Below are 27990 nucleotides of genomic sequence, written 5' to 3'. Positions count from 1 at the left end.
GGAACAGGGCAGGGCGAGGGGCGCGATGCTCCGGGACTTGCCCCGAAGGGGGCACCGCGGAGCAGGCACGCGGCGGGGCTCGGGAGTCCAGCCAGACCAGGGTCCCTCGGTGCTCCGGGCCCCTGCTCTGACCCCCGGCCAAGGTGGGTCCCAGGGCAGGAGAGGGGCCGGGGTGAGGTGAGGGCGGGCGGGGCCTCGGGCGGCTGCGGGCCGCGGCGCTGACGGGGATGGATGGGCGCCCCGCGGCTCGTTCGGCCCGGAGATGAGAATCATTGATCACGGACGGAAACCCCATCACGTCTGTCAATAGGGCTGACAAACGGCGCCCGCCGCCCCCGCCGCCGAGGGACCGCCGCGGTGTGGGGACCCCTCCGCCAGGTTGGCCGTTCACCTTTGCCCCTCGCCGCCCACCACTGACCCCCGCGCGTCCCGGAGCCGCCCTGCGTGGGGGTTGGGCAGGAAGTCCCCCTCAGCGCTGCCTGTACGGGCTCTTGGTGCAGTCTCTATCACTGCCCTTGCACTGTCCCATCTTTCACCATCAGCTGCTCTCGATCCATGTCCCCTTCCTCCTCTGTCTCTGTCCTTGTCTCTGTCCCCAGCCCCAGCCCTGTCCCTGTCCCTATCCTCTTAGCTGTTTCTTCACCGGCTCCCTTCTTCCCCTAGTCCCTCTCTCTCCCCTGCCCGCGAGTCTTCAGTTGTCAGCTGTTGCTATGCACTGAGGCGGTGGCTGAGGCTGTGGTGTGACCCACACTTAGACAGCAAGAGATGGGGACAAGCAAAGAGATAGAGAGACAGGAGCATACCCTGAGACGCCCCCCGCCTCCCAGGCATGCCCGCAGATGCTTTCGCAGGGACAGGCCACACCACAGAGGTGAGCAGGCAGGCAGAGTGAAACACATCATGCAAAGAGCAGCACACACACGTGCAGAGACAGGTGCACCTAGAGGCACACTGACACACACAGATGGACACACTCTGTTTACACACACACGAGCACACGCAGAGACAGACAGACAAATGCACACTTGCACCAAGAGACAAGCACACCTCACCAGGTACTCAGAGCCCACCTCCCTTCCTTGCCTTGGCAGAGAGGCAAACATCCACAGACAGAGATGGACACACACGCAGGTGTACGCTGGCACCAGCAGTCCAAAAGACAAGCCCAGGCACATACAAACAGATAGATAGATATAGGGAAGTGACAGACACAGAAAAAAGATCAGGAATCCTGAGAAGATGAGGCAGACACAGAGACACCAGAGAGACAGACAGTAGCCAGGAGGCTGAAAACTGGGAGCAGGCAGGGCAGAGGAGAGAGGCAGGAAGGGGCAGGAGTGGCCAGCCCCATGGCCCCAAGGCTCCCACCAGAATCCTGAGCACAGGTCCCAAGCACAGGGGCTGCTGCAGCTGAGGGTTGGGGCATGGGGCACACCCAGGCCTAGGGTGCCCAGGACAGAGCCCATCGCTGCGATCCTGATCTTGTGGAGTCCCAGCCCACCCCATCTCTCTTCCTTTTGCTACAGTCTCAGGTCACCCCCTTGTCTCTCCAGCTACACACACGCACATGCACACTGCACTCCCTGTCTCCGTATCTCTCTATCTCTGTATCTCTGTCTCTCATTCTATCTGTATCAGCCTCTGCCCGTGGTTCTGCCCGTGTCTCTTCTCCATCTCTCTCTTAGGCGGCCTCTGCCTTCCTTGCCAGGTGGGGAGCTTTCGAGGACTGCCTCCTGGTAGACCCTCTCCTGGCCGGTCCTGGAGGGGGGATGTTCGAAGTCACAGCTGGGGGCCCCTCTCGCTCTGCCCAGGATCTTGAGGCGACAGGCAGAGAATCAGTGGCTCCCCGGGGGCGCCAGATGCACGGCTGGCAGAGGGAGGGAGTGAGGGGGTGGGGCTGGTGGTGGTGGGGAGCAGGCTGGTGCTGCGGGAGGGAGAGGAGCCGGCTGGCGAGGGTGGAGGGGGGTGTGGCAGAATAGCCCGAGGGAAGGAAGTGAGAGGCTGGCCTGGGGTCCGCCGGCAGGTGCATAATTAATGTGTGTGTTGGGGAGGGGGCTGTGCCGGGCTTCAAGGTGAGTGGCGCTGCAGGCGTGCATGCGCCACCTGGTGGGCAGATGGAGGCACAAGCCTCCTTCTCAGCAATCAACAAGGACGCCCCTTTCCTCAGCAGGGTCGCTCTGCCCCCGCGCCCTTGGGGCCCTGGGGAGCCCCCAAGGAGTGGAGGATCTCAGAACCGCTTTGGAGGCTGAGGTTGGAGATGGGATCTCAGGGCTAAAAGGGCCCTTGTTTCTAGAGGTCCCTAGACCCACAGCTTCCTCAAGAAAGGAGGAAAGACTGAGGAAGTTTGACCAGGAAGGGAGGGGGAATGAAAGGCAGCTCTCCCACTGTGGGAGCTGGGTGAGTGTTCTTTGCAGCCTGTTTGCTGTTGAGGGGAGAGTGGGGTTCTGACCCTCCTCAATCTTTGACAGTTTAAAGCTGTATGACCTTCTGCACGAGGTTCTCCTCTCTGGGCAGGGACTGAAGTAGACTAGGACCCTTTTGATTGTAGCAGTCCTTTCCTGTCAACTCCTGGGATATCTACAATGGTTGCTGAGCTGGGTCTGTTGGTGGCCCGTGGGGCTCAGCAAACTAGTCTTCCTAGTGTCTCCATGAAGTGTGAGATGTTAGAGCTTCAAGAGCAAGCTCAGTCAGAGAGCTGTATGGGACGACCGTGAACCATTAGAAACCCTTCACAACCCGTGTATTCATTTCCTATGGGGGGATTTCTCCCTATCGGAGATCATTTTGGGTAGGGGTGGTGGTGGTGTCCCATAAAGTGACAATGCAGAGAAACAGATCTTGGAGTTAGTATCCTAGAGCCAGAGGTAACACAAGATCCAGAGAGGTGAAGTCACTGGCTCAAGGTCACACAGCCAGGAGAAGCAGGTCATCCTCGTGGAGTCCAGTGCCACCGCCTTCCTCTGCCACAGCGAGATTGGGGGTGGGGGGGTGAGGGGAGATCCCGGGGGTGGGCACTGAAGACCAGACTCTCAGGCCCGCCTCCAGCACAGAGCACGCCTCCCTCTGGTGGCTGAATTAGGCAAGCGCAGCCCAGCTCCCAGAGTCTCGCACTCACAGGTAGACACAAGCGGCTTTTTTTTTTTACAATTTTATTTATAACAATATCTGTGTTATTTACTTGTAAAGGAATTCAGCAAAAATTATTAAAACGTTCATGTCCCCAAAACGGGGCTGCCCGCTTGCCCTTCCTTGGGGTGCCCCCCTCCTCCTCGTCCCCAGGGGAGGGGAGGCTGGGAGACTGCTTATGGAAGAATCTCCAGCCCTGGGAGCCACGGAGGGGGCAGTGGAGATGGGGGAGGGCCTGTCTGGGAGGGGTGTTGAGCATGGCCATCTCAGAGGTGCCCCTAGAGTCGGGGCTGGGGCTTGGGATGGCCTCCCCCAGAAGAACTGAAAAACTCCATCCTTTCCTTCCTCCCTCAGCCAGAGGCAACTCTTCTGACAGGGGCAGCGGAGGACGCTCCCTGCCCAGAACTAGCCCTCAGGAAGCTGGGGGCGGGGGTGAGGGGAGAGCCTTGACAAAGTGTCTTGTTCAGGGAGGGGGAGGCAGCAGCACCAGCTCTCCCCGTGGGGGTGCGTTTCAGGGGGGGAAGGAGGGAGGTGGGGACCCCTCATACCTGTAAGCTACAGGAGCCCCCAGAGCCCTCCCTGCCCCTCCTCCCTGATGCAGCGGGGGGCGGTGCTGAGGAGCAGGCAGGAAGGAGGAGAAAGGAAGAGATAATACTGTGCTCGCTTGCTCGCTTGCTCACTCACATATAAAAAGTAATTCCTTCATTTTTACATTTATACATCCCGGCAGAGCCGGGGAAGGGCTGGCTGGGCAGAAGGGGGGCTCACTGAAGGACTTCTCTGACAGGGGGCAAGAGGCTCTCTGGGGGAAGTCCGATGGGGCAGGGCCCTATGCCAAGGGGTCCCCTATCTCGTCCTCAGGGCCCCGGCCCAGGAGTTCTCGCTTCTCGTCCGTGCTGGCCAGGGAGTGGCGGCTGCCGTGCCCACCCATGTAGAGTGTCGCATACACGGGGTTGGTGAAGTTGGTGGGCTGCAAGGTGAGAGGGTTCAGGTGGGGCTCAGGGGCTGGGCTCTGTGGCCCGGGTACCCCACGCCTCACCTCCATTCCATCATCTAACCCAACACGCCTAGTCATCCCACCCACAGCCTCTTGTCCCTGCCCTGGAGGGCTCCTCCCCTGTCCTCCCAGCCCACCTTGTCAGGGTCCAGGGCAAAGTCAGCATCCAGTAGGCCCCCTACATCATCAGGCTCCCCGCCTTCATACATCTTATAGGTGGGGTTCCCAATCTCCACGTTCATGGCCCCATTGGTCATCCGCTGGTGCTGGAAGCCCTTGGCCCTGGGGAGAGGCCGGAGTATGAGGGGGCAGCGATTCTGTTGGGTAAGCCTAGGGCATTAAAGTAACGGCCAGAATTTTCTAGACTCCCCATAACTCACCCTCGGACTCGCCGCTTGTACCAGAATACCGCTCCGGCTACTAGAAGCATCAGCAACAGCAACAGCAGCGGGATTAGGATGGAGGCCATATCTAGAGTGGAGGAGGTGGGAAAGTCAGTGAGAAAGGCCCAGGTGGCACAAAGCCCCCTTGTTCCAGGTCCCAGCAGCCCCGCCTCCCCGCCTCCCGCCACTTACGTCCAGGCTGCTGTGGGCTGGCCACCTGCTCCTCGCACCGGGGTCCTGCCATGTGCGGTGGGCACCTGCAGACAGGAGGGGCAGAGCTGAGCAGGCATGACCCCCACAGCCATGGCTGCCAGGGAAACTGGGAAGGAACACAGGACTCTGACAGTCCCCTCAGATCTGGGAAAGGGGAATGATCTAGCCTTCGGTGAGGCTCAGGCCTGACTCACTGGCACTCGGGCATCATTTTGCTGTTCATGGTGCAGGATCCGCCATTGCTGCAGTGGCCTGCACAGGTCAGGCAGCTGGGGGCCACTCGGCCATCGGAGCAGCTGTAGGAGAGAGTGAGAGGCTGGCAGGGCTGGGGCAGGGCGTGGGTGGTGCTGGGGAGGGGCAGGCAGGGCTGAGAGCAGCGGCGTGGCGGGGGGGAGGGACTGAGGCTGGGACAGGCTGGGCAGCGCCCCACTCACTTGCAGGTGACATCCCCACTCTGCTTGTTGACCACACAGGCCCCGTCCAGGCAGCGGCCGCACTTGTTCACCTCACACCTCGGCCCCTCGAAGTAGGCGGTGCAGCGGCACAGCCGGGAGCCATCAGCAGCCATCTGGCACGTGCCGAAGTTCTCACAGTAGCCAGAGCACTGCCCTGTGGTTTGGGGATGGGAGAGGAGATGCCTCAGTCCTCCGTAAGTTGTGGGGGGAGCTGGACACCTGAGGGGACCCTCCCAGGTCTTTTGGGTGACTCCCACATCCTCCTGAGCCTCCTGCTGCCCCTACGTCACAGGCTCCAGGGTATCAGGACGTCCCTGAGCATCCGGACAGGGCATTGCTTTTGCTTGCCTAATCCCGATGCCAGAGGGTTCACTACCTCGGGGGAGCACCAGCAACCGAGGCCTGGTTTAGCTGTGAATAGCCTTCCTGCCTACAGCTGGCCCCTGTGACCACCATCTAGGCCCTCAGGCCCCCGCTGCCCTCCTCCCCTCCCCTGGGGCCCAGGGATGGCTCACTCACGGTACTGGCAGCGGTCACCCAGGAAGCCAGGTAGGCATCGGCACTGGGGCTGGTTGCCCTGGTTGACAGTGCAGGTGCTGTTGTTGGCACAGTGGCCCGCACACACCTGCTGGGTGCATTTGGGGCCCGTGAAGCCTGTGGGGCACCGGCACGTGGGCATGCCTGGCGGGAGAGGACGTGTGAGCAGGATGGTGGCCCACTGAAGCTCCCAGCCCTACTGCAGAGCGACAGGGCTGGGAGGACCCGGGCGGGAGGTGGACAGCAGAGGGCTGGGACCCTGGGGGCGGGGACAGGAGGCATAAGGGGAGGCAGAGGTGAAGCAAGGGAGGGTGGGGGCAAGGGATTTGCCCGAGGCAGGGCCAGCGGGTGGGGGGCTGGGCCAGGGCCCAGGAGCCATCCGGTGGGAGAGCTGTGGGCCATACCGGAGGGGGAGGCGGCGCAGGTGCCCCCGTTGCGACAGTGCTCCCAGCACTGGTCCAGCTCACACTTGTCGCCCGTGTAGCGGGGCTGGCAGCGGCACTTGGGCTGCCTCCGAGCGTTGAGGAAGCAGCTGCCCCCGTTGAAGCACTGCAGGTTACAGGTGCCGGGCCTCGGAGCTGCAGGAGGGACCGTCACAGGCAGAGCCAGGGCAAGGGGGCTTTCAGGGGCCGCGAGGAGGAGGGTTCTGGGGCCTGGGATGGGGACTGGGGAGGGGCGTGAGCGTACCATCTGGTGGGGGTGTTGGCGAGGGCACAGCCACGCAGGTGCCATTGTCCAGCCGCTTTCCGTTGGGACAGGTGCAGACAGGCCCACTGGGGCTCAGCAGGCAGAGCCACTCACACTTCTTGCGGTCACAGGGGTTGGTCACTGCAGGCGTGGGAGGATGCTGAGCCCTGAGGACTCAGAACCCTCCCCTGCACACTAGGCCTGAGGACACAGCTTGGAGACAGTGCCCCAGGCCTTCCCTGCCCCAGCCTGGGCTCTCCCTCTCTGCCCACCTTCAGGCTGCTTGTGCTGGTGGTACAGGACCACGTCAGAGGCATGGCTCAGGCCCCCGGTCAGGTTGACCAAGGGGCTGTGTCCAAACTTATGGATCTTGAAGACACGATTATTGATGTAGGTGACGCCGTAGATGTAATCCTCAAAGACATCGATGCTGAAGGGGTGGCTTAGGCCTGGAGGAGGACGAGGAGGAGGAGGGGACTCAGGCCCTGGTCACACTCTCCAGTACACCAGCCCCCATGGCTTCCACGCACCTCGAACTCAACATGTCCCAAACCGAACTCCCCCCAACCTCTTCCTCCTCCTGTGGCCACTACTGGCAAAAGGTCCCATCAGCCCTGGACGTCTGGGGTCAAGATCGACTTCTGCTCCCTCTCTCCACATTTGCTAAGTTCCTACTGCCACCTATATTGCCTCCAGGCAGCTCAACACTCATTGGTAGAACGAATGAATGGACAAGTGGGCCAGGGGTCAGGGTGGGCCTCAGGCCTGCAGGGCTGGTGCAGGGGCAGTCCAGTTGGGAGAGGCCTGGAAGGCACTGCAGGATTACTGGGGGCCAGGCCAAGGAGGACAATAGGTGCTGGGTGAGGCTCTGGGCTCACTGGGGAGGACGGGAGGCCCGAGGTCACGGCTAGCCAAGGCTGCTGTTGGATGCTGACCTCGTTTGCTGTCAGCAGCCACGATGGGGTCCGTGCCATTGAGCCGGATGCTGCCAATGACTGAGAGCTTGGCGTCTGCCCAGTATAGCCGTTCATTGTGATAATCCACGGCCAGGCCTGGAGGAGGCAGAGAGCATGGTGAGGGCCCAGCCTCTCCCGCCCCAAGCCGGGGACAGCTCCAACCTGTTCCCCTCACCATTCCCAATCACCTCTTCTGGGAAAAGCCTCCACAGCCCATCTGCCTCACCCCGTCCAAGCCCCGGCCTCCCCTCCCTAGCTTTCGTGTGACCTCAGTGAGCCTAGCCCTCCCATGGCCTCTGCCCCTGCCGCCACGGACCTGTGGGCCACTGGATGTTGTCTTGTACAAGTGTCTCCCGCAGGGTCCCATCCATTGCTGCCGTTTCAATCTTGGGATGGTTCCCCCAGTCTGACCAGTACATGGTGCTGGGGAGGGAGAAAGGGTGAGTGTGGGTAGGACCTGAGGCTGCCAGGGGAGGCTGACTGAAGTGGGCCACCAGGTACTGGCCTGGGCACAGGGACTGCTGGGTACTGGGAGAAGGGTGTTTTGTCTGCTTCTCCAGAGAGAACCAGGGGGAGTCAGCGCCTGGCCAGGTTAAGGATCTTTTACTCTAAAACCACAAGGTGCTGATCCAGAGTCATCTAAGTGGGCAGAGCTGCTCCTGGAGCAGAGAAGCCCAGAACTTGGCTGTCCATGACAGCCAGCCAAGTGGAGGTCAGACCCCTCTCGAGGCCGGCCGGGAGTCCTGGGAGGGCCAGGGCTTGGGGCAGCCCGGAAGACCCGAGGGCATGAGGAGGACTCCAGCCTCAGGCTGGCCTGGGAGGGGAAGGGCACGCCTGGGGATGCTGGGCACCCGCCCCTGCCCGATGCCTCCCCCAGGACCCCTGCCCACCCCCTCAGTGGGTCCACCACAATGGCGTGGGGCTCGTCAATCATGCCCGAGATGAGCGTCTTCCGGTTCTCGCCCTTCATTTGTGCCACCTCAATCACATCTCGGCCAGAGTCGGTCCAGTACACGTTCCCGGCCACCCAGTCGATGGCGATGCCTCTCGGCATCTTGAGCCCTGAAATCTGAGTGTAGGGGGAGGTCACAGTTTTAGGGGCTATCACCTTTTGTCTTCATGCCCATTACTTGCCCCCCACCCCTGCAAGTCATCCCAGACTGAGAGCCAGTTCCCTGGCTTTGAAGAGAGTCACCTGACACCTCTTGTGGGCCATACGTAGAGCCTTCATATGTTTTGCTGGATTAGATATTATTACCCTGCTTTATCGAGGAACAAAGTGAGGCCCAAAGAGGTTAACTAGGCTGGCCGGGATTGACACAGCGGTGGCAGTGACGATCAGGAACTGAGCGAGGCTCTGATGCTGAAGGCCAGTGTGCCCACTGTGCCCTGCACCTCGGGCTACACCGTGGCAGGGCCACCTACTGATAATGCCCCTGCTTCGCTCGCCGGTCGTCCGGGCCTCACACGTACGTACGTCTCACTGCCCTCGCTCGCCAGTCTCACCTCGCCCCCTCCCACTGTCCTTTTCAAACTCTGCTCTTCGGAGTCTTCCCACCCATCCACGCCTCTGTGTGGATCCCACCCATGCTGGGTGCTTACATTGAGGTGGGTGACACCCCGGTCAATCTGTCGCCGGTGGCGATTGGAAGTGGTGGGAGGCGCGGCAGGCGGCAGGCTGCGGTAGGAGATGGTGCCCGTGTGCCAGTTGGTCCAATAGACACGGCCAGCTTTGACGTGGACATCCATGGCATCAATGCGGACACTCTCGTCACCCTGGAAGGCCTGCTCATAAGCCGAATGGGGGTGACTGGGGAACAGGCTGCGGATCTCATTGTCGTCAGCAATGTACAGGACCTGATACTCAGAGCCTGCAGGGGCAAGAGGTCAGATGTCAGGCGGGGGGAGGCAGGGGCAAGAGGCCAGGGCTGGGGGCTGCTGGGTCTGGTGCTGGGAGGAGCGCACCCGAGATGCGCTCCCCTCCCCAACCCACCCCTTGCACACTAACAGTGTCTTCCCTGATCAAACTATTCGCCCTGGCCAGAAGCCTGCTCACCCGCCCCAGTGCTGGGCTTAGGGGCTCCAGGCTTAGCCCTCAGAACTTCCTTCCTCCTCTCCTCTCCTGAGCTGATCTGGTGTGACTTGCTACTCCAGAGAGCTGTCCCTGCTCCTCCAGCCCTAGGGACTTCTGCCTCCTCATAGCCTCTGGCTGGCATCTGCACGCTCTCTGCTCATACCACCTGCTCTGTCGGCTAGGGTGTACAAGCGTGTGGGGGCAGATGAGCACAGGCATGGAGGGGTGTAGGTATGCACGGGCATGTGAGTGCACTTGGCTGTGTTTGGTGGGGTTGTGTGTGTATAGAGGCCCTTGTGTGTGCATGGGCATGTGTGTGCATGGGTGGGTGTGGGTGTCTGTATGCAGGCATGAGAAAGGTGCAGGTGTGTGTCAAAGCATATGGGGAGTAGAACTTACATGTTCTCACCAAAAAAAAAAAAAAAAAAAGGAAATATGTGAGGTGATGGATGTATCAATTAACTCAATGGGGGGAATCCTTCCACATGGCATACATACATCAAATCATCACCTCGTACACATTAAATATCGGACAATTTTGTCAATTACAGCTCAATAAAGCTGAAAAAAAGGTGTCATGGGAATATGCAGCTGGGGTGCCTGTGACTGTAAGTGGGTGACACATGTCTCCACACTCTCCTCCCGGGGGTGGTAGGGGACAGCTGCCCCTCCTCCACATTTTCCCTGATGAGCCAGCCCCAGGACGTGGTCCTCTGCGCACAGCCAGCCCTGTGCGCAGAAAGCTGCACCTGCGCGTCTGGAGCTCCGTGCTTGGCTGGGGCTCTGGGGGAAAACATCCCATTCCCGGTCCCCCGTGTTTTATACCCTGGTGTCGCAGAGCCCCGCCCGCTCCTTCCGTCCTCTCCCCGCTCTGGTACCTTCGGCCTTGCAGGTGTTGTGCGTCTTCATGAAGTTGCGCGCGCAGCTGCAGAGGTGGCTGCCCTTGGTGTTGTTGCAGAGCTGCGAGCAGGTGCCGAAGCGCAGGCACTCATTGATGTCTGGGGGTGACATGAAAGGGTCATGAGGAGCCCCGCGGCTGGGGTTTCTGCCCACCCCCTCGGGTCCCGCCTTCCTACCCTGGCATCCGGGCTGGCCTGGCACCGTGTGGAAGCCAGAGCGGCAGGCGCAGTAGGCGGCATTCTCGGTGCGCACGCAGCGCGCCTCATCCCCACAGATGCTGACGTTGGTGGCACAGCTGGTCAGCTTGGGGTCTGTAGGAGACAGAGTGGATCCCCTCCCCTGAGCACCCAGGCCTGGGCTTCGGTTCTCCGCGCCTCGCCGGCGCCCCCACCGCCACCCCCACCGCCGCCCCTTACCGATGCTGCAGTCCTCCTCGTCGGAGCCGTCCCCGCAGTCGTCGAACATGTTGCAGCGCAGTGAGGAGGAGAGGCAGCGCTGGTTCCGGCACAGAAACTCCTTCTTGTCTTTGCAGTGGGGGGTCTGGGCCGTGGGGGGCTCTGGGGAGGGTGGGGGCTTCAGGTCCTGGGTATTGGCCATCCTGCCCCTCCTCCCACAGGGACCCCCAGTCAGTCACGCTACAGGTGGGTCCCGAACCTGGCTCTTTGTCAAGCTTCAGAGGAAGCTAGTTAAGCACAGATTCCCTGTCTCCACCTCAAGACCCAGGGTGTCAGGAAGCCTCGGTGCCTTCCCCAAGGGCTTCTCTCTCCCAAGGAGGGGCGCCCAGGCTCCCACCAATGGGTCCTCCCCCTGCCGGGCGAGTCCACTCCCTACACACAGCTCCCGCTTGGGCCACCCCGCCCCCTATGTCGCACCCTGTTCTAGGCGACCCCCCAGGCTACCTCTCACTGGCCCCCTGCTCACCGCAGTCCTCCTCGTCAGTCCCATCCCCGCAGTTGTCGGTGCCGTCGCATTGGCGCCCGATCCACAGGCAGACGCGGTCATTCTTGCAGCGGAAGGGCCGGTTCGGAGGACACACGAACCGGGCTGCAGCGGGGGGAGGAGACAGGAGACAGAGCCGGAATCAGCCTTGGGGGCGGGCCGCGCGCCACCGGGGAGCACGAGAGTCTCGCCCCAGCGAGGGAGCCGAGCCCCCACCCGAGCCCCGCCTCCGCCCCAAGCCCCGCCCCAGCCCGACCCCAGCCTCCGCCCCGAGCCCCACCCAAGCCCAACCACCTCCTCGGCCCCGGAGCTCCGCCCCCACCTGGGAGCCGCTCCACCCTCGAGCCTCACCGCACTCCTCAGGGTTCTCGTCTGAGTTGTCCCCGCAGTCGTCTTCGCCGTCGCACTTCCACGCCAGCGGCTTGCACAGGGTGTTGTTGCACTGGAACTCGTCCAGGGGGCAAGTCCGCACTGGGCGCAACGGGGAGCAAAAAGCGGAGCATGAGCCAGCCCTCCAGGCTGCTGGGGGCAGGATCTTGTCCACACCTCTCGCTCCACAGCGGGACGCTCAGAGGGCTCATGAGGCAAGCAGAGGTGCAGCCAGACTGAACCCAGGTCTCCTAATTTTCTGCCAGCAGGGTGGCCGGGCAGAACTGCCCTCTCTGGTATTTAGGGGAGAAGAAGAGGCCTTCTTGGGGAAGAGTATCTAGAGGGGTCCAGAGGGGCCCAGAGGGCCCTCTTCTCTGGTGGTTGTGGCAATGGCAGGTACAGAGGAGGAGCACTGGGCAGGGAGTCAGGAGACCTAGGGTCCAGTGTCTGTCCTCAGCCCACCAGGGCAGAGCCAGGATGGCTGCCCTCACATTGGGGTCTCGGCACCAAGCCCCAACCTTCTCTTCCCCAGGTGTCATACTCGCCCTTGGGCTGCTGAGCCCAGGCAGGGCAGCGGGGGCAGGCACCAGCTCACTGCCCCAGGAAAGGAAAGGGAGCAGGGACTTTGTTTCTCAGGGCAGCCGACTGCCTTGGAGAACCTGTGAGGTGGGGCCTGGATGACCCCTCACAACCTCACACGCAGCCCACAAGTTTCTGCTGGATTTCAGCCTAACAGACTCCTTGACTAAGTGCTGTCTGGGGAGAGGATGGTGGGCTGGGAGCCAAGCTGGAGGGCCTCACCGCCAGTGCCACAGGCTTCCTCATCACTGCCGTCCATGCAGTCAGCATCTGCATCACAGCGCCAGCGCAGGGGGATGCAGTGGCCGCTCTTGCACTGGAACTGGTCCATGTCACAGCGGGGGGTGCAGTCTTTCTGTGGGCATGGGCACAGGCATCCTGGTCAGATTTGGGCACCCCTGTGGCCCCGCCCTGACTCTTCTGAAGCCCCTCCCTCCTTCTGGTCTCCCTGCCTACCTCGTCTGAACCATCTGCACAGTCATGATCCCCATCGCATTTCCAGCGCCCGGCGATGCATCGGCCATTGGCACAGGAGAACTCACTCTCAGAGCAGGGCCGAGGGGCTGGGGAAGGACGGGGAGAGACAGGCCCCAGGAGGGTGGGCATAGGGACTCAGCCCTCGAGGGCATCTCCAGCCCTTGGCAGAGCGATACTGCCCAACCCTGTGTCCCTGAAGGCCACAGCGGACTGGCATAATGACCATGATGCTCAACCAATCCTGGACAAGCCAACTGGCTGCCCTCATGGGACCAGCTGGGCACAGAGGGTGTTCACTCACCCCTCTGGGGCTGACACACGAGAGAGGGCACGGGGCCCTGGCCCTGCCCTCCAGATGGACTGTGGTGGGGAGGGGAGGGGGGGCAGACCACTATGACAAGCACCAGGGTTTAGGGAGAGACCAGTCAAAGACAATGGGCTGAGCACAGCACGGGGATGGGTGGGCTCAGGGGCAGCGGCAGGGGTGTGGTGGGAGCACGGGCACGTCGGAGACACCTACCTCTGCACCCCGGAGAGGACAGTGTGAAAATGGAGAGAAACATGAGATGAGGTGAAATGATACAAACTCAAATACACAACATGGAGGGGGGTGAGGAGGGAGGGGCTGGGCCACCTGCCCTCGCACAGCCTGGTGGCGGTAGGGGCAGGGCTGCTGAGGGTGGTGCCGAGGTCTCCTGGGGAAGGGCAGCTGTGGGCTGGGTGGGGACATACTGCAGCTCTCCTCGTCGGAGTTGTCCCCACAGTCGTTGTCGTAGTCGCACTGCCAGCGGCCGGGCACACAGCGGTTGTTCTTGCAGCGGAACTGGTAGGGTTCACAGGTGCGCTCGTCTGGGGAGGCAAGAGCGGGGCAGACGGTGGGCAGTCAGGGGTGGACGGGGGCAGACAGCGGGCAGTTGGGGATGGAGGGGGCAGCCGGTGGGCAGTGGGGGACGGAGCGGGGAGGGCAGACATCAGGCTCTCCAACAGGCATGGTCAGGACGACCAGGAGCAGGAGAGTAGGCATTCCAGGCTGGGAAAGGTCAGCAAAGGGGAGCCCAGGTAGTGTTCTGAGATGTGGGGTCTCCAGGGAGGGCATGGGGCAGGAGGGACAGGAGTGGGGGAGCTGCTTGGGGGAGGGGATTAACAGGTCCCACAGGGTGGGCAGAGAAGATTCCACATGGGTGTGTGCTGGTGAGGTCCCATGGGATGGAGGGGGGGGAATTAGGCAGGAGGTGGTGGGCACAGGAAGCCCAGTGCCAGGCCCATGCAGACCCAGTCAGTAGGCAGCCCAGCCCGCCCTGGCCAGCGGGAGCCGCCCCACCCCTACCCAGGCTGGACACCTTCCCCTGGGCATGGGAGCTGGCCCTGCTTACCACACTCTTCCTTGGGCTCGTCGGACCCGTCCCCGCAGTCATCTTCTCCGTCGCACTTCCAGCGCGCCGGGATGCAGCGGCCCGAGTCCTTGCAGCGGAACTCATCCACTCCGCAGGTCATCTGGGCTGCAAGGGGGCCCAGCAGTGAGGGGAGGCTCCTTTCAGGAATGTGCTGGGAGGGGTGGGGGGAACGGCCACCGAGACGTGGCATGTGGGGGCGGTGGGAGCGGCAGGCACTGGGGGGAGACGGGTGCCAGGACTCACTGCAGTTGGCGGGCTCGTCGCTGCCGTCCACGCAGTCGTTGTCCCGGTCACAGACCCAGACGCGCGGGATGCAGCGCTTGGTGATGGAGCACTGGAACTGGTTGGGGGCACAGGTCACCTCGGCTATGGGGGAAGGGGGGAGATTGAGGACCTGCCATCTGGTCTCCAAACACAATTCAGATCACCAGCTTCTCCCTCTTCCAAGCCCTGGTCCCTGTCCCACCAGCAATTCTTGGGAGGAAGGGGCAGTTTATCTCCAATTTGGGTGCTTTTTGTTTTCTGGATCTGCACATCTCTACACCAAGCATGATGACTTCATGAGCAAACCTAGTCCCCACCCCCTCATCATTTCTGTTGTCCATCTGATGACGCTACTTGAGGGTGGCAGGGCCCCTAGAAGAAGTGGGGTAGATTTCAACATGAACGGTGTTTCTGTGCCGTATCACCCCCTGTGGCCCCGGGCACTCACGGCAGTCCCTCTCGTCCTCCCCGTCCCCGCAGTTGTCCTGCCCGTTGCAGCGGAAGATGCCAGGAATACAGCGGTTGGTGTTGGTGCACTTGAACTGACTGGGCAGGCACACGTGGATGTCTGTGGGGCGGGAGGAGGGGAGGGTGACCAAGGATGGATTGAGGCTCAGGGGCAGGGGGGCACCCCACCCCCTGGGTGGGAGCCTGCAGGTTCCCCAAAATCCCCAAATCCCGGGGGGGAGGGTAGCCCCTTACCACAGTTGGCCTCATCACTGTTGTCCTGGCAGTCGTTGTCGCCATCACAGATGAAGGCAGGGTTCGTGCAGATGCCTGTTGAGCACTGGAACTGTCCTGGGCGGCACTTGAACTCGGCTGCCAGGAGGGGAGGCTCAGTGTCACAAGGGCCCGGGGTGGGTGCGGCCAGTCAGGGCCTCTGGAGTCAGGCTGCCCGACGTGGGACCCTCTCACCGCCCCGCCCTGGGCACTCACGACAGTCCGGGGGCTCGTCCGAGTGGTCCCCGCAATCGTCCTCTGTGTCACACTTCCACCAGAAGGGGATGCACTTGTCGTTCTTGCACACAAACTGGAGGGCAGGCGGGGCAAGAGGGGTTGGCGGGGGTCTGGGGAACTCAGGAGGTTTTCTTTTGGGGGGCTGGGACGTTTCAAAGAAGCGGTGGGGTTACGGTACTTTGGGGGGATGTGGAGCTGATGGAAGGTTGGTGTATGGTGAGCACAGGAAGGCCAGGCGAGGGGAATCCGTGTCGGGGAGAGGGTGGAGGTCAGGATTGGGGGTGTGGGTGAGGGAGGGCTGGGGTTAGGGTGTGGGGGTGTTTGTGTGAGGTGACAGGTGTAAAAGTATTGCTGTGGGGAGACAAGAGGTAGGCAAGAAATGTGGGGGTGTTAGCGTGGGAAAACCAGATGCGTGAGGACATTAGAGCAGGTGTGGGGGCCGAGGAGGAGTGGGGTACTGGTGTGGGGGGTCAGGGGAACGAGGCATTGAATGGGGTCAAGGGGAAGCGTCCCACCTGGCTTGCCGTGCAGTTGGACACACAGGTGCGCCCATCACCGCCCAGGTAGAAGTTGGTGGGACAGGCACATTTGTGGCCGCCCCCGGGGGACAGGAGGCACAGGTTGCTGCAGCCGCCATTGTTGACCTTGCAGGGGTGATTGGGCACTGCCAGAGAGAAAGCGGTTAAAGGGCGGCCGGCTGGCCCAGGGCACACACTACTGCTCCCTGGGCCACTGGCCTCCAGCAGAGTGAGGGCAGTGCTCGCAGGTAACACTTTTCTGGTCTTCCAAGGGCTGCCGAGCCCACTCCATCCTGGGTAGAGGGGGATGGACCCAGATCCCGCTCTCAGGAGGGAGCTGAAGCCAGAGAAGCAGAGATCAGGCCACTCCTGAACCCGGCACCCTGCCTCACCTGTCTCCCTCGGCTACGGCCTTCCTGCCTTCAGGGTCCCACCTGCCTGGTCTGCACCCAGACGGCCGTGCCTGACCGGCCTCGGGGTCTTGATGCTACAAGACTCCAGGGCTGGGCCCAGGCTGGGCAGCAGCTCCTGAGAGCCAGACCCTAGCCTGTCTACAGCCTCCTGAATGTCCCAGGTCTGGCAAGCACTGCCTAGTCAAGGCTGGGGAAGGGGTGGGCAGGAATCCCTGCTGAGACTGCGGGGGCCCCATCCCACCCCAGAGGCCCCCGTGCTCGCTTGCCCTTCCCCTGCTTCCCCTTGGCTGCTCACCGTCGGGCTGGCGCAGGGCGTGGAAGACATGCAGGTCCATGGGCCGGTGCAGGGTGCTGATGAGGAGCGTCTTGTTAGTGCCCGTGGTCTTGTGGGCTCGGTTGATGGACTTTGTCTCCCAGTCAGTCCAGTAGACGTAGTCCTCAAACAGGGTCAGTGCAAAGATGTGCGGGATGTCCTGGCTCAGCACTGCGGGCGGCGGAGGGGACAGGCCCCGCAGCGGTCAGCACCGTGGATGTACTGGGCGCCTTCCCTCCAGGATCTCCCTCACCCCAACAACCCTGTTCCAGATGGTTGAGGGGCTTCCCAAGGTCGCACAGCTAATAAGTGTCTGAGCTGGAACTCCGATCCAGGCCTCCTGGACAGCAGGTTCCTGCTCCACAGTATCTGTGGTTTCCCGTCAGGAAGTGCGGGAGGGCTGAAGTACGCCAGCCCCCGGCCTCCACTCCCATCTTCCTCGGGGCCCCGTCCTCCGGAACTGTGCAGGAAAGGGGCCCCTCTCTCTCCTTCCTCATGCCCAGGCCTGTGCAGGGGGCGTACCCTGGGGAGCTCTGAACCCCCACACTCCTGCCGGGTGGTGTCCTCAGACCATGCCCTCTGGCTTTTATACCAGCTCTTGCCCCAAAGGCCTGATCCCCTGTAGCTTCAGACTCCCATGCCTGGCAGGTCTACTGTGCCTGCAGCCTCACTGGCGCACTAACCAACGTGACGGTTGGAGCCATCCAAGCTGGCAAACTCAATGTAGTCCTCACGGGCATCAGCCCAGTAGATGCGCTCTGTGACGTAGTCCAGCGTCAGGCCATTGGGCCACGTGATCTTGGTGTCCACAATGACGCTGCGGCTGGACCCATCCATGCCGATGCGGCCGATTAGTGAGTGGTCACCCCAGTCTGTCCAGTACAGGTACCTGGCAGGTGGATGGGCAGTGAGTCCTGAGGGACCCAGCGACTAGTTCTGCTGGGGAGGCTGGGCCTGGATGCCTGAGCACACCACCCGCTTCAGGGGCTCCCCCAGCCCTCCTGGCCTGCGTACCCATTCTGCACGTCCACTACCAGAGCCCTGGGCTCACGGAGGCCAGAGCTGACCAGCACCGTCCGATAGGCCCCGTTGAGCTTGGACACTTCAATGGTGTCTCGGCCTTTGTCACACCAGTACAGGTTGCCGCCCACCCAGTCCACAGCCAGCCCATCGGGGTTGCTGAGGCCTGTCCGGTGCAGCACCTGCAGGCAAGGGCAAGGGAGGAAGAGCCCTGGGTGACCTGGGGCAGGACCCTCAACCTCTCTGGGGGCTCAACTTCCCCATATGTAAAGTGGGGAGCTTGGCTGGGAGGACAACGGATGGAAAGTGCCCAGCCCTGGGCCTGGTGTCAGCCAAGGCTCTAGGACTCTAGATGAGAAAGACCACACCCCAAACCCCACAGTGCCTGGGAGCATAGGCTTAAGGGAGATCAGACATGAGGGGGACTTAGTGCTCATTAGGGGGAGCACGAGGGATCGCCTAGAGCTCGCTCTCTGGGTTTAGAGGAGAGGGAGAAGGTAGGACACGCAGAGTTAGCAGGGACTCAGTGGGGAAGGGGTGGAGGAAGTAATTCAGTGGGTGGGTGGGGAGAAGGGGAGATGGCCTTGAATCCGAAAGAGCCCGGGGAGGAGCCCTGGGGCTGGACCTCAGGCCCCCCAGCCCAGTGGGTCCCAGGGCTGCACCTGCACATTGCTCCCATTAAGGTGCATTCTTCGGATCATGCTGCCCTGGGTCGTCACATCTGTCCAGTAGATCATCTGCTCTCGGTAGTCAAAGTCCAAGGCAACAGCGTTGTTCAGGCCCTGGATGTGGGGGTGAGGAGAACGATGACTGCAGAGTCAGGACAGGGGTGGCTGCAGAGCTCAGTAGGGGTGACAACCCTGGGCCCAAGCAGGGAGCACAAGGGGGCTGTCATGTGAGGACTCTGGGCCCGGGGAGGCGGGCGGGGCGAGGAGGGCCGGGTCTGGTACCTGCTTGAGCAGCGTGTAGTTGGAGCCGTCCAGGTTGAGCTTGCGCAGGTAGTACCGGTTGGCAAAGATCAGAAATGGCTCCTCATCTGGAGACAGAGGATCCTGGCTCAGCTGCTAGCTGGGGCACATTCTAGTGCCCCCAGTCGGTCCCCAGCCTGTCGTGAGCTCTGCCATGCCAGCCCTCCCACCACAGCCTCCAGCTGCCTGGGCCATCTCATGCCCTCCAAGTGCCCGGCTCACCAGTCACAGCTTTGCAGCTGTGGGGGTCGCCGCCGCGGGGGGCGTAGCCCTCCACACACAGACACTTGTAGCTGCCGTGCGTGTTGATGCAGCGCTGGCTGCAGGGGAAGGTGGTGCTGCACTCGTCCACGTCTGCACACGTCCGGCCGTCGTCCTTCAGGCGGAAGCCAGGGCGGCAGCGGCACTGCAGACACAGGGAGCCTCGGGCTGGGGACGGGGCAGGGTCTGGGCCTCCCTGGAGACCCGGGGTCAGAAGCCCTCCTGGGGCTCTGGTTCCCTCCAGCCTTGGTGGCTGGTTCTGATGGGGAAGCCCAGCCCCTCGCCAGTGGGGGGAGCGGACCCAGGCCAGCAATCTGGCTCTCACGCCACCCGGACCACTGGAGTGAGTCCCTGATGACCACCATGTTTCTGTGTCCAGAGAGCGATGCTCAAGCCTCATCTTATGTGGCCATGAGCATCCTCTGACAGCGCCGATCATGCTCCTCCTCCAGCTTTCTTCACTTGACTGTTCTCCTGGCAGCTGCCCCTTCTCAGGCTCCTCTGCCAGCTCCCCCGCCCCTCCCTGCCCTTGCTGTGGCTGAGCCTGGGGCTCAGGCCTTGGACCGCCTGCCGCTCTTTTCCATCTACACTGACTCCCTTGGGGATCTCATCTCAACTCGTGGATTTAAATGCTGTCTCCATGGTGATGACTCCCAGATTTCACTCTCCTGTCTGGCCTCTCCCTGAACCACAGACCTGTACATCTGGTGCCTCCTCGACATCTGCACGCCCCTCCTTCCCTCATCTGCCAGCCAAGCCTGCTGGCTCTGCCTTCCGAACAGACACAGAACCCAACCACGCAGATACTTCTGTTTTGTTCAGCGCTGTCCCCAGTGCCCAGAATGCTGCCTGGCAGAGTAGGTGCTAAGGAAGCCCTTGCTGAATGAATGAAGGAAGGAAGGAAGGAGGGTGCAGAAAGGAGCTCCTGCCAGGCTTAGGGGTGTGGGAACTGCCACCCCGGGGCGGGGCACACCTTGAAGCCGATCTTGAGGTCCTCACAGTCCTGGCTGCAGCCGCTGAGCTTGCGGCTGAGACATTCGTTGATGTGGCAGCCGCGCTCATCCGAGCCGTCGCCGCAGTCGTCCTGGCCGTTGCAGAGCAGTGCTTCGGCCACGCAGCGCCCGCTGCTGCACAGGAACTGCGAGGAGGCGTTGCACTTGTGCTCTGGGGAGGAGGGATGGCAGGTCAGCGGGGTCCAGTGGGGACAGGGGCTGGGAGCAGGAGGGAGCCCCTGTCGGGCCCACCTGGGCTGGTGCAGTGCGGGTTCTTGGGGGCCTCGTCACTCTGGTCATGGCAGTCGTTTTCCCCGTCGCATTCCCACTGGCGGGAGCTCAGGCAGCGCCCGTTGGCGCAGCGGAACTCACTGGGGCCGCAGGTCGGGTACTCTGGGGGAGGACAGGGCAGTGAGGCTGGTGGCTCGGCATGCCGTCACAGGGAGGGCAGGGCCCGCCTCCCGCTGTGGCCTTGGGCTCACCACACTCAGAGGACTCATCGGAGCCATCAGTGCAGTCACGGTCGTGGTCGCACACGAAGTGTTTGGGGATGCACTGGCGGTTCTGGCACATGAACTCGCGGTCGTCACAGGTGCTGTTGTACACTGTGGGCAGAGGCAGACGTGGCCCCTCAGCCCCCGCCTGACCCCTGCTGACTTTATCCCCCTGGACGTTCCTGTGGTCCAAGTGGGAGAATGGTAGAGCACTGGACAGGGAGTCCAGACACCTGGGTTGTCGATGAGGCTCTGCCACTAGCCCCCGAGTGACCCCTGCTGAAGCATTTCCTTTCCTTGACCTCAGTTTCCCCTTCTGCAAAGTGAGACTGTGGCCACTTGCTGCCCACCCCGATCCTCATGGCCCCTGCCACTCACAGCAGCCGGCTGCGATGCTCTCGTCAGCGCCGTCAGCACAGTCCTTGTCGCCGTCACAAAGCCAGCGCTCGGGGACACACACGTGGGTGCCCGGGCAGGAGAAGGAGTTGGGGCCACACGTCTTGCCTTCTGTAGGGGGAACAGGGAGCCACTGAGATACTCAGGAGCAGGTGGAGTAGGGCCAGGTAGCTGGGCTCATGTCCCCACTGTTGGGCTGGCCCTCCGGCAGGAGGTATGTGTGTGAATGGGCAGGGTGTGTGGGGTCTGCCCCTCCCGGGGCCACCTCCCCAACCTGATCCCAGCCACCCCTCACCACAGTGAGCCGCCTCGTCCGAGCCGTCCCCACAGTCATCGCTGCCGTCACACAGCCACTGCTTGGAGATGCAGCGATGGTTCTGGCACTCAAACTGGGCCTCAGAGCAGAACTTGTCTAGGGCAGTCGGAAGCCACAGTTAGATGAGGGGAGAAGATGGTGGGTCACTCAGCTGGGCAGGTAGGTCCCGGGGGACGGATGAGGGAGATACCCAGGGTACCCTCTGTGGGGGGTCAGCAGGAGCCTGAGGGCCTGGGCAGGGGGCATGGGGTGAAGGCCCATGGAGGGCATTTCCTAGGGGGGATCTAAGAGGTGGGGCCTAGACGGGGTCTTAATGGCTAGGGTGAGGCCCCCGCCCCCCTAGGACCTTGGGCTCACTCGGGGGAGGGGGTGCGTGGTCACTCACTGCAGTGGGTCTCATCCTCGCCGTGTTCACAGTCGTCCTCCTTGTCACATGTCCAGCTCATGGGGATGCAGCGCCCGCTGGGACAGGCAAAGTAATTCAGGGGGCATCTGGGGCGCTTCACACCTGGGGATGAAGGAGGCGTGAGTGCGCTGCCACCTCAGGGGCCCGCCGCCCCACACACCTGACCTGGGCCAGACCTGGGCAGTCGCGCTCGTCGCTGTAGTCCCCACAGTCGTTAGCGCCGTCGCACACCCAGCTGGGCGCGTAGCAGAGGGAGGTCCGCTCACAGGGCTGGAAGCGCACGCCCTTCACCCCCAGGCGGAAGTAGCTGCTGCAGTCGGTGGCACCTGGTGGGGGCGGGGATGGGGGGGTGACGCCAGTCCCCTGCAAACACCCTCCCAGGACAGCTGGTGGCCCATTCGGCACCTTTGTGTGTTTCAGAAAGTTGCATGGTGTCCTTGGAATGGGGCACTATCTGCTCCTTCTGCTCACTGCCCCACCCTGAATCCTGGGGTGCCCAGGCCGGGAGGTGGGGAGCAGGAGCGGGACAAGGCAGGCTGAGCGGGGACTGAGGCCGCCACGTGGGCCGGAGGAAAGGCAGAGAGGATGGAGGGGAGTGAGATGGTGGGAGCCAGGGAGGCGCCTGGGAAGGGGGCATCACTCACTGCAGTTCGTCTCGTCAGAGGCGTCCTCACAGTCCACAAACTGGTTGCAGCGGCTGGAGTTCCCGATGCAGGTGCCATCCCGGCAGCGGAATTCGCCTGCCCCGCAGGCCGTCTCTAGAACAGTGCCCACCCGGTGCCGTCAGGCCTGTCACAGAACGCCCTACCCAGACTCCTCAGGGCCTGGGGACCAAAGCTCAGCAAGAACGGGATGGGGCAGAGGTTGGGGGTCTGAGGCCTGGCACAGTGTCCCACTCACTGTTGCAGGGGATCTCGTCGGAGCCGTCCCCGCAGTCGTCGGCCCCGTTGCACCACAGCAGGTTGGACACACAGCGCCCGTTGTTGCACTGGCGGAAAGTCTTTTTGCAGCGGCGCGAGTCTGCGGATGGGGGAGCAGGCGTCGAGTCAGCAGGAGCTCTGGGCAAGGGGCTGCCGCAGATGCCACGTTGTGCATTTGTTCCTTTAACTAACTGCTTGGCCCCCGCTGTGGGCCTGGCACAGGGGGACAGTGGTTCTGCCCTTCACGAGCTCTGCGACCCCTCGGGCCCTGGCGCCGGGTTATAGAGCTTCAGCCCGTCTCGCTCCCGTACCCCACCCTGCAGGGCTGAGGCTGGCGGCTCTGGAGGCCAGGGGCCTGTGGGGAGGGCCTGGGGCTCTGGGGCTGGAGAAGCCTCCTTACTGCAGTAGGACGGCTTCTCGTCAGACTTGTCCTTGCAGTGGGAGACGCCATCGCACGTCAGGCTGAAGTTGATGCACTCGCCATTGGCACACTCGAACTCATCTTGCGCTCGGCAAGAGGAATTCACCGCTGCGGTGGGGAGGCAGAGGGGGCTTCATGAGCTAGGGCCCTGGGCCGCCTCTCCCCCAGGAACTAAGGTCATCCTCAGTTTCTCCTTGGAAAAAGGCTTTGGGGGCTGGGCTGTGGGAGTGTCTGGGAGGAGATGGTGCCCAGTCTGAGTCCAGGGTTCCCGCCAGTGCCCCTCCTCCCTCACTCCCTCTCACCGCGGCAGGTGAAGTCCTCCTGGAGGATGCGGCCCCCTCGGCAGGAGCAGTTGACGTGACCTTGGTGAGTGAGCAGACACAGGTCCTGGCAGCCCCCATTGTTGATGCGGCAAGGGGAGAGTTCGCCTGAGGTGGGGATGAAGGACAATGGCTGAAAGTGTTCTCTGCTGTGCACACACAGGATGCCCACAGCCACTCACACAGCTTCTCTGAGCTTCCTGGCACCAGCCATGGACAGTGGCTCATGGCTGGGGCAGGCAGGGATGGCTTCTTGGGAGGGCCTGAGGTGGAGGATGTGTGTGCTCTTATGGCGGGTGATAAGGGCTTTGGAGAGATTCAAGTCTAAGGAAACTTGAGATCACGTGTGTGGTGGTGGGGGCCCCAGGGCTTGTGTGAGGAGAGTGTGAGAAGCCCAGGAAAGCTGCAGATCTGTGTGGGGGACACTCAGTCAGCCAGGCCCAGTGTAGGAGTATGTCTGTGCACGTGTGTGGAGAGGGAGGTACGGGCAGAGCTTGAGATGTGTGTGTGATCAGGTTCCGGGGGTATGTGCGGTTCCAGGTGGGAGGAATGACCAGAGCATGTGCTGGGGGTGTCCAAGGATGTGGATGAGACCAGCTGGGGGGTGGTATGAGTATGTGTGTGTGTGTCTATGTACCGATGTCTAGGGGGAGCTGGAGCAGAGGTATGTTAAGTGTTTTGGAGTTTCCTGGGGGTGAGGGTGGGTGCGGGTGTGTGTCTGTACACGTGGAGGCCCTGGTGTAGCAGGACCAGGGTACAGTGTGTGTGTACATGCTGGCACGGTGGGCAGGGGAGCAAGGCTGGCGGCAGCGGCCCCACTCACAGCTGTTGGTGTCATTGGCCACGGCGATGATGCCCATGGGCTGCTGGGGGATGTCCACTCGCAGCAGCTTCATGTCGCTGCCCACGTACTTGTTGGCCCGCTGCACTGCCCGCCGCACCCAGTCGGTCCAGAAGATGTGCTCCCCATACACGGCCAGCCCGAAGGGGTGGACCGGCTCCGACTTCAGGATCACCTGGGAGACAGCACCATCATTGTCACGGGTACTGCTCAGGCCTCTCGTCCCAGACTCCACCCCACTGCAGCTGGATCCAGGGATCAGGGTGGTGTGGCCACCGTCTAGGCTCCCTAAACATGGTCACAGAATGGGAAGGACCTGGAGAGACATCTTGCCATCTCCCTCATTTAACTGACGAGGAAACCAAGCCCAGAAGGGGGAGGATTGTGCAAGGCCACACAGAGAAGTGGCAATGTGAGGGCTCGATGGGACAACTCCTCATTGTCCTCCTGGCTCTTCCTATCATGCCACGTGGCCTCCCTTTCTGCTGCTCTGTGCCTGGGCAGTCTCCTTGGCTGACCGGCTGTCCCTTGACCCCAGCCCCCTCGTGCCACCTGCCATGCCTGCCCCAGAGACTCACATAGCGGTGGGAGCCGTCATACTCGCACCGCTCAATCTTGTCCAGGGTGGCGTCGGAGAAGTAGAGCTTCTCGGCACGGTGGTCGATGGCCAGGCCGTTGGGGGTGCGGATGTCCTTCTCGATGAGGGTCAGGACATTGGCTCCCGACAGGGCCGCCCGCATGATGCTGGGGTGCTGCTCATTCCAGTTGGTCCAGAACATCAGGCTGGGGAAAGAGATAGCCACAGGGATCAGGAGTCAAAGCCAGGGACTCTGCCATGGAGGGCCCAGGCCACGGCGTGCAGATGACCAAACCCAGGGGCCGGCCCCGGTGTGAACCAGACTGCAGTGCCATAGGCAACTTCTGAGCCACCAACGCCAACTCAGTCCTGGTGCCCAGGAAGGGCCCAGCTGCAGCACGGTCTGTGCGCATGCACATGCGCGTGTGTTTCTCAGTGTCTGTGAATGGCCATCTGCGTTTACTGAGAGACAGTGTAGCCAAGTGAGTCAGGTGCTGGGTTCTGATCCTGGCTCCACCACCTCCCAGCTAGGAACCTCAGGAAGTGCCTTCATCTCTCTGTGCTCAGATTCCTCCTCTACGAAGTGGGGTAAGACTACTGCCTGCCTCGTGGAGGGGTCTGAGGATTAAATGAGTCACTATTCATCTTAGTGACAGCTGATAGATGCTATGAGAGTATCATTTTATTAACTGCTCTCTTCCCCCTCATCCAGGAAGCGCTTGTTAAGTGTTTTCTGTGTCCTGGGGATGCATGGATCCTACCCTCAGGAAGTTCTCAAGAATCTCCTTCTCCATCATTTAAGGCCTTTGCATATTTGCAGTCTGAGCCTAGCTCTGCTCCTTACTAGTTCTGTCCTTGAACGAGCCTCCTGGCCCCTTGGCTCCCTGGCCTCCTCAGTAAAGGAGGCAAGGGAATGGCCGGCACACCCTCTCCTTTCAGGTGTGGTGAGGAAGACCTCGGGGCTGGTCAGCGGGTCCCACTGGGTGTGACAGTGTGGTCCTCAGACCACCTGCACTGGGTCCTGATTCCTGGCTCCTCAGAGATTCATGCTTGGTTGGGCCTGGGGAACCAACGCTTTCCAGGCCTCTCGAGGGGATCCTCACGCACCATGGAGTTTGAGAGTCACCCAGCCCCAGAAAAGCCAGGTCCATTCTCCAGTTCTCTCACAGGACCTGCTCCCTGCCTCCCACCCGGCGCCTCTGTGCCCCTCCTCCCTCCACCCCTGTGCTGTTCTGGCCACAGAGCTGTCCTCCGGCTGGTAGACTTGTCTCTTCAAACCTCTCCAGGTCACTTGCTCTCTTTTTACCACCCCCTCGCCATCTCTGCATCACACTTGAGCCATCAGCTCCAGCCACTGTGCTCAGGCAGGAAAAGGACGCTCCCCTCCCCTTCCTTGGCAAGCTCTTGAGGATGATGCGCCTCATCCAGGGAAGAGGTGGGGCTCTGGATGGCCACGGCTCTTGGAACCAGGATGGGAGTGTGGGCAGTGGCATGTCTCTCTGCCCTCCACAGGAGGAAACGGGCGTCCTGGGGCAGCTGTTAGTCATCTTCCTTGCCTTGTCAGTCCCCACCAGGGACTTCCACACCCTCAGGTACAGCCCAGCTCACTCCAAGGTGAGAAGTGGTGACAAACTGTCACATGTGGGAGAATGATTTGTGCTGCAACTGTGATTCTGAATTTGGTAAAACTGCTCCCAGGAAGGGGACAGGGAAGGGCCGGGAGAGGCCTTCCTGAGGGCAGGTGACCAACAGCCTGACTGTGAGGGGGCTGCTGCTGGTAGCCTCGGCAGGAGGCCCCTGCTCCTCCATCTGGGTCCACACTGCCTCCTTCCAATTCCTCTAAAGCACTTGCTCCTTCTGGCCAAGGGAGGGGCCAGACAGCTCGGCTCTCTCTCCTGTGCCCTGCCCCGGTTTCAGTGCAGCCCCATCATCCCCCAGTCTTGGCTCAGGCATCGCCTCCTGGAGGACACATTCCCTGATTTCCAGCCTAGGTCAGGTCCTCGTCACTCGCTCATGAAGCCAACTGCTGAGTGAACGACTGACTCTCCCGTGCTCAGAGCAGAGGCACTTGGTGGGCAGTCACGAGGGGCTTCTGAAGCCACAATGCTCCATCGCCTCTGGGATGGGAGGGGGAGCCCAGAGCATGGCCCCTCCATGGAGGCTCCAGGCCCATGAGGGACAAGTGGGGCCAGTGCCAGACAGGTGACGTCGCCAAGTGTCACAGCAGGGCAGACGGGATCTTTCTCACAAGCCATGTATGTGCGGAGACGGCTGAGGCAGGCAGGGGTCAGAGGGCCCCTGTACTGGTCAATGGGGCCAAGCGGCTGGGCTGGGGCCAGCCTCGAGTCACCTCAGGGTGAGGAATCCACGTTCAGTGCACTCGCTGTGTCTGAGGAGCTGCTTGCGGGTTTTCTTTGGCCCCTAGTTTCCTAGTGAAGCTTTGGGAAAACCTTCCAAGTGCCGCGGAACTCGGGAAAGAAGTTGTGTTCATGGGTGGGCCAGGATTGCTCAGGTGAGGGGGTTCACCAGAGGCCCACACGGTGGGGGTGCGGCTGCCCCTGCAGGAGAGCAGAGCAGGTGGAGATGGGTTTCCTCCCAAGCTCCCTGGCCTTCGTCCTCTGGGCTCCTCCGCAACCTGAGCCGGCCTCCTGGGCCATCCTCAGGCCCCTGGGAACCTGTGACTGCAGTCCCGCCCTGCCTCCGGCACTCCCTCCTCCAGCTCTTGCTCAGAGTGCAGCCCCTGTCCGGCTGCCCTTCCTTGGTCTTTCCACTCCCAGGCCTGTGCCATCTCACCACCTCCGTGATGCCTGTCGGTCACCACCTGCATTCCCGTGCCGGTCATCAGTGCTTCCCACCAACATGACACAGCACCGCACCTGGGCGGCTTGAATGGGCCCAGATCAAGGCTTGCACACAACAGGTGTTCGGTGAATAATCTCTGCCTGAACTTGGTGTCCCAGAAACACAGAGGCCCTCCTACGTGCCTTGAACTTGGCTCTCTGATGGATGAACCAATTAATCAGGAAGCCAGAAGCATCCTCCACAACCCCCTGATCCTCCCTTTGGTTCAGGTGCCTGAAATATTATTATCCTCATATTACAGATGAGGAAACTGAAGCTCAGAGGGGTCATATAGCTGGTCCAAGGTCACACAGCAGGGAAGTGGCTGAGTTCAGGTTGTAGCCAGCCTCTGCTGCTCCTGCATCCCCTGCCTATGTCTGCCTGTGACAGTTTCTGCCACCCTGTGGCCCACCCTTTCCCATGCCCTGGGCCCAGCAGCTCACTTCTGGCACTCGTCCAGCACAAAGGCCCGTGGGTGGTCGTCTCCAGACATGGTGATGACTGTCTCACGCTCAAAGGCCCCCGGGCGGTTCTGGTCCACCGTGTGGCGGGTGATGGTGGACGTTGTGTAGCTTGTCCAGTAGAGAGTGTCCCAGCCACGGTGATAGGCCAGGCCTTCCACGGAGCCCACGTCTGCGAGGAGACAGGAGCAGCTGTGGGTCAGGA

General features: G+C 61.9%; 1 protein-coding gene across 1 annotated transcript in view; it reads right to left on the bottom strand.

The window, feature by feature from the left end:
- Positions 1–3831: 3831 nt before the first annotated feature.
- The window catches only part of LRP1 (LDL receptor related protein 1), a 77903-nt gene continuing 53744 nt past the window's right edge, over positions 3832–27990 (bottom strand). The window contains exons 42-89 of the mRNA XM_023643837.2: positions 27768–27957; positions 24485–24689; positions 23889–24081; positions 23048–23173; positions 22725–22853; positions 22305–22424; positions 22049–22162; positions 21581–21730; positions 21384–21506; positions 20978–21094; positions 20665–20793; positions 20275–20397; positions 20045–20185; positions 19774–19964; positions 18762–18945; positions 18522–18607; positions 18234–18353; positions 17566–17753; positions 17235–17440; positions 16534–16722; positions 15823–15971; positions 15287–15380; positions 15053–15169; positions 14799–14918; positions 14330–14452; positions 14066–14191; positions 13425–13541; positions 12672–12778; positions 12438–12570; positions 11619–11738; positions 11250–11372; positions 10745–10885; positions 10505–10639; positions 10307–10426; positions 8957–9225; positions 8245–8423; positions 7671–7777; positions 7334–7450; positions 6671–6847; positions 6399–6539; positions 6116–6289; positions 5694–5855; positions 5154–5328; positions 4914–5015; positions 4699–4763; positions 4504–4594; positions 4261–4405; positions 3832–4096 (exon numbers count right to left, since the gene is read on the bottom strand). Of these exons, the coding sequence (XP_023499605.1) occupies positions 3956–4096; positions 4261–4405; positions 4504–4594; positions 4699–4763; positions 4914–5015; positions 5154–5328; positions 5694–5855; positions 6116–6289; positions 6399–6539; positions 6671–6847; positions 7334–7450; positions 7671–7777; positions 8245–8423; positions 8957–9225; positions 10307–10426; positions 10505–10639; positions 10745–10885; positions 11250–11372; positions 11619–11738; positions 12438–12570; positions 12672–12778; positions 13425–13541; positions 14066–14191; positions 14330–14452; positions 14799–14918; positions 15053–15169; positions 15287–15380; positions 15823–15971; positions 16534–16722; positions 17235–17440; positions 17566–17753; positions 18234–18353; positions 18522–18607; positions 18762–18945; positions 19774–19964; positions 20045–20185; positions 20275–20397; positions 20665–20793; positions 20978–21094; positions 21384–21506; positions 21581–21730; positions 22049–22162; positions 22305–22424; positions 22725–22853; positions 23048–23173; positions 23889–24081; positions 24485–24689; positions 27768–27957 (6794 nt within the window). The 3' untranslated portion in view covers positions 3832–3955. The remainder of the gene's footprint in view (positions 4097–4260; positions 4406–4503; positions 4595–4698; positions 4764–4913; positions 5016–5153; positions 5329–5693; positions 5856–6115; positions 6290–6398; positions 6540–6670; positions 6848–7333; positions 7451–7670; positions 7778–8244; positions 8424–8956; positions 9226–10306; positions 10427–10504; positions 10640–10744; positions 10886–11249; positions 11373–11618; positions 11739–12437; positions 12571–12671; positions 12779–13424; positions 13542–14065; positions 14192–14329; positions 14453–14798; positions 14919–15052; positions 15170–15286; positions 15381–15822; positions 15972–16533; positions 16723–17234; positions 17441–17565; positions 17754–18233; positions 18354–18521; positions 18608–18761; positions 18946–19773; positions 19965–20044; positions 20186–20274; positions 20398–20664; positions 20794–20977; positions 21095–21383; positions 21507–21580; positions 21731–22048; positions 22163–22304; positions 22425–22724; positions 22854–23047; positions 23174–23888; positions 24082–24484; positions 24690–27767; positions 27958–27990) is intronic.

The sequence above is a fragment of the Equus caballus genome, chromosome 6, assembly GCF_041296265.1.
Source record: "Equus caballus isolate H_3958 breed thoroughbred chromosome 6, TB-T2T, whole genome shotgun sequence".
NCBI lineage: Eukaryota > Metazoa > Chordata > Mammalia > Perissodactyla > Equidae > Equus > Equus caballus.
This window is presented reverse-complemented; position numbering and strand designations above follow the sequence as displayed.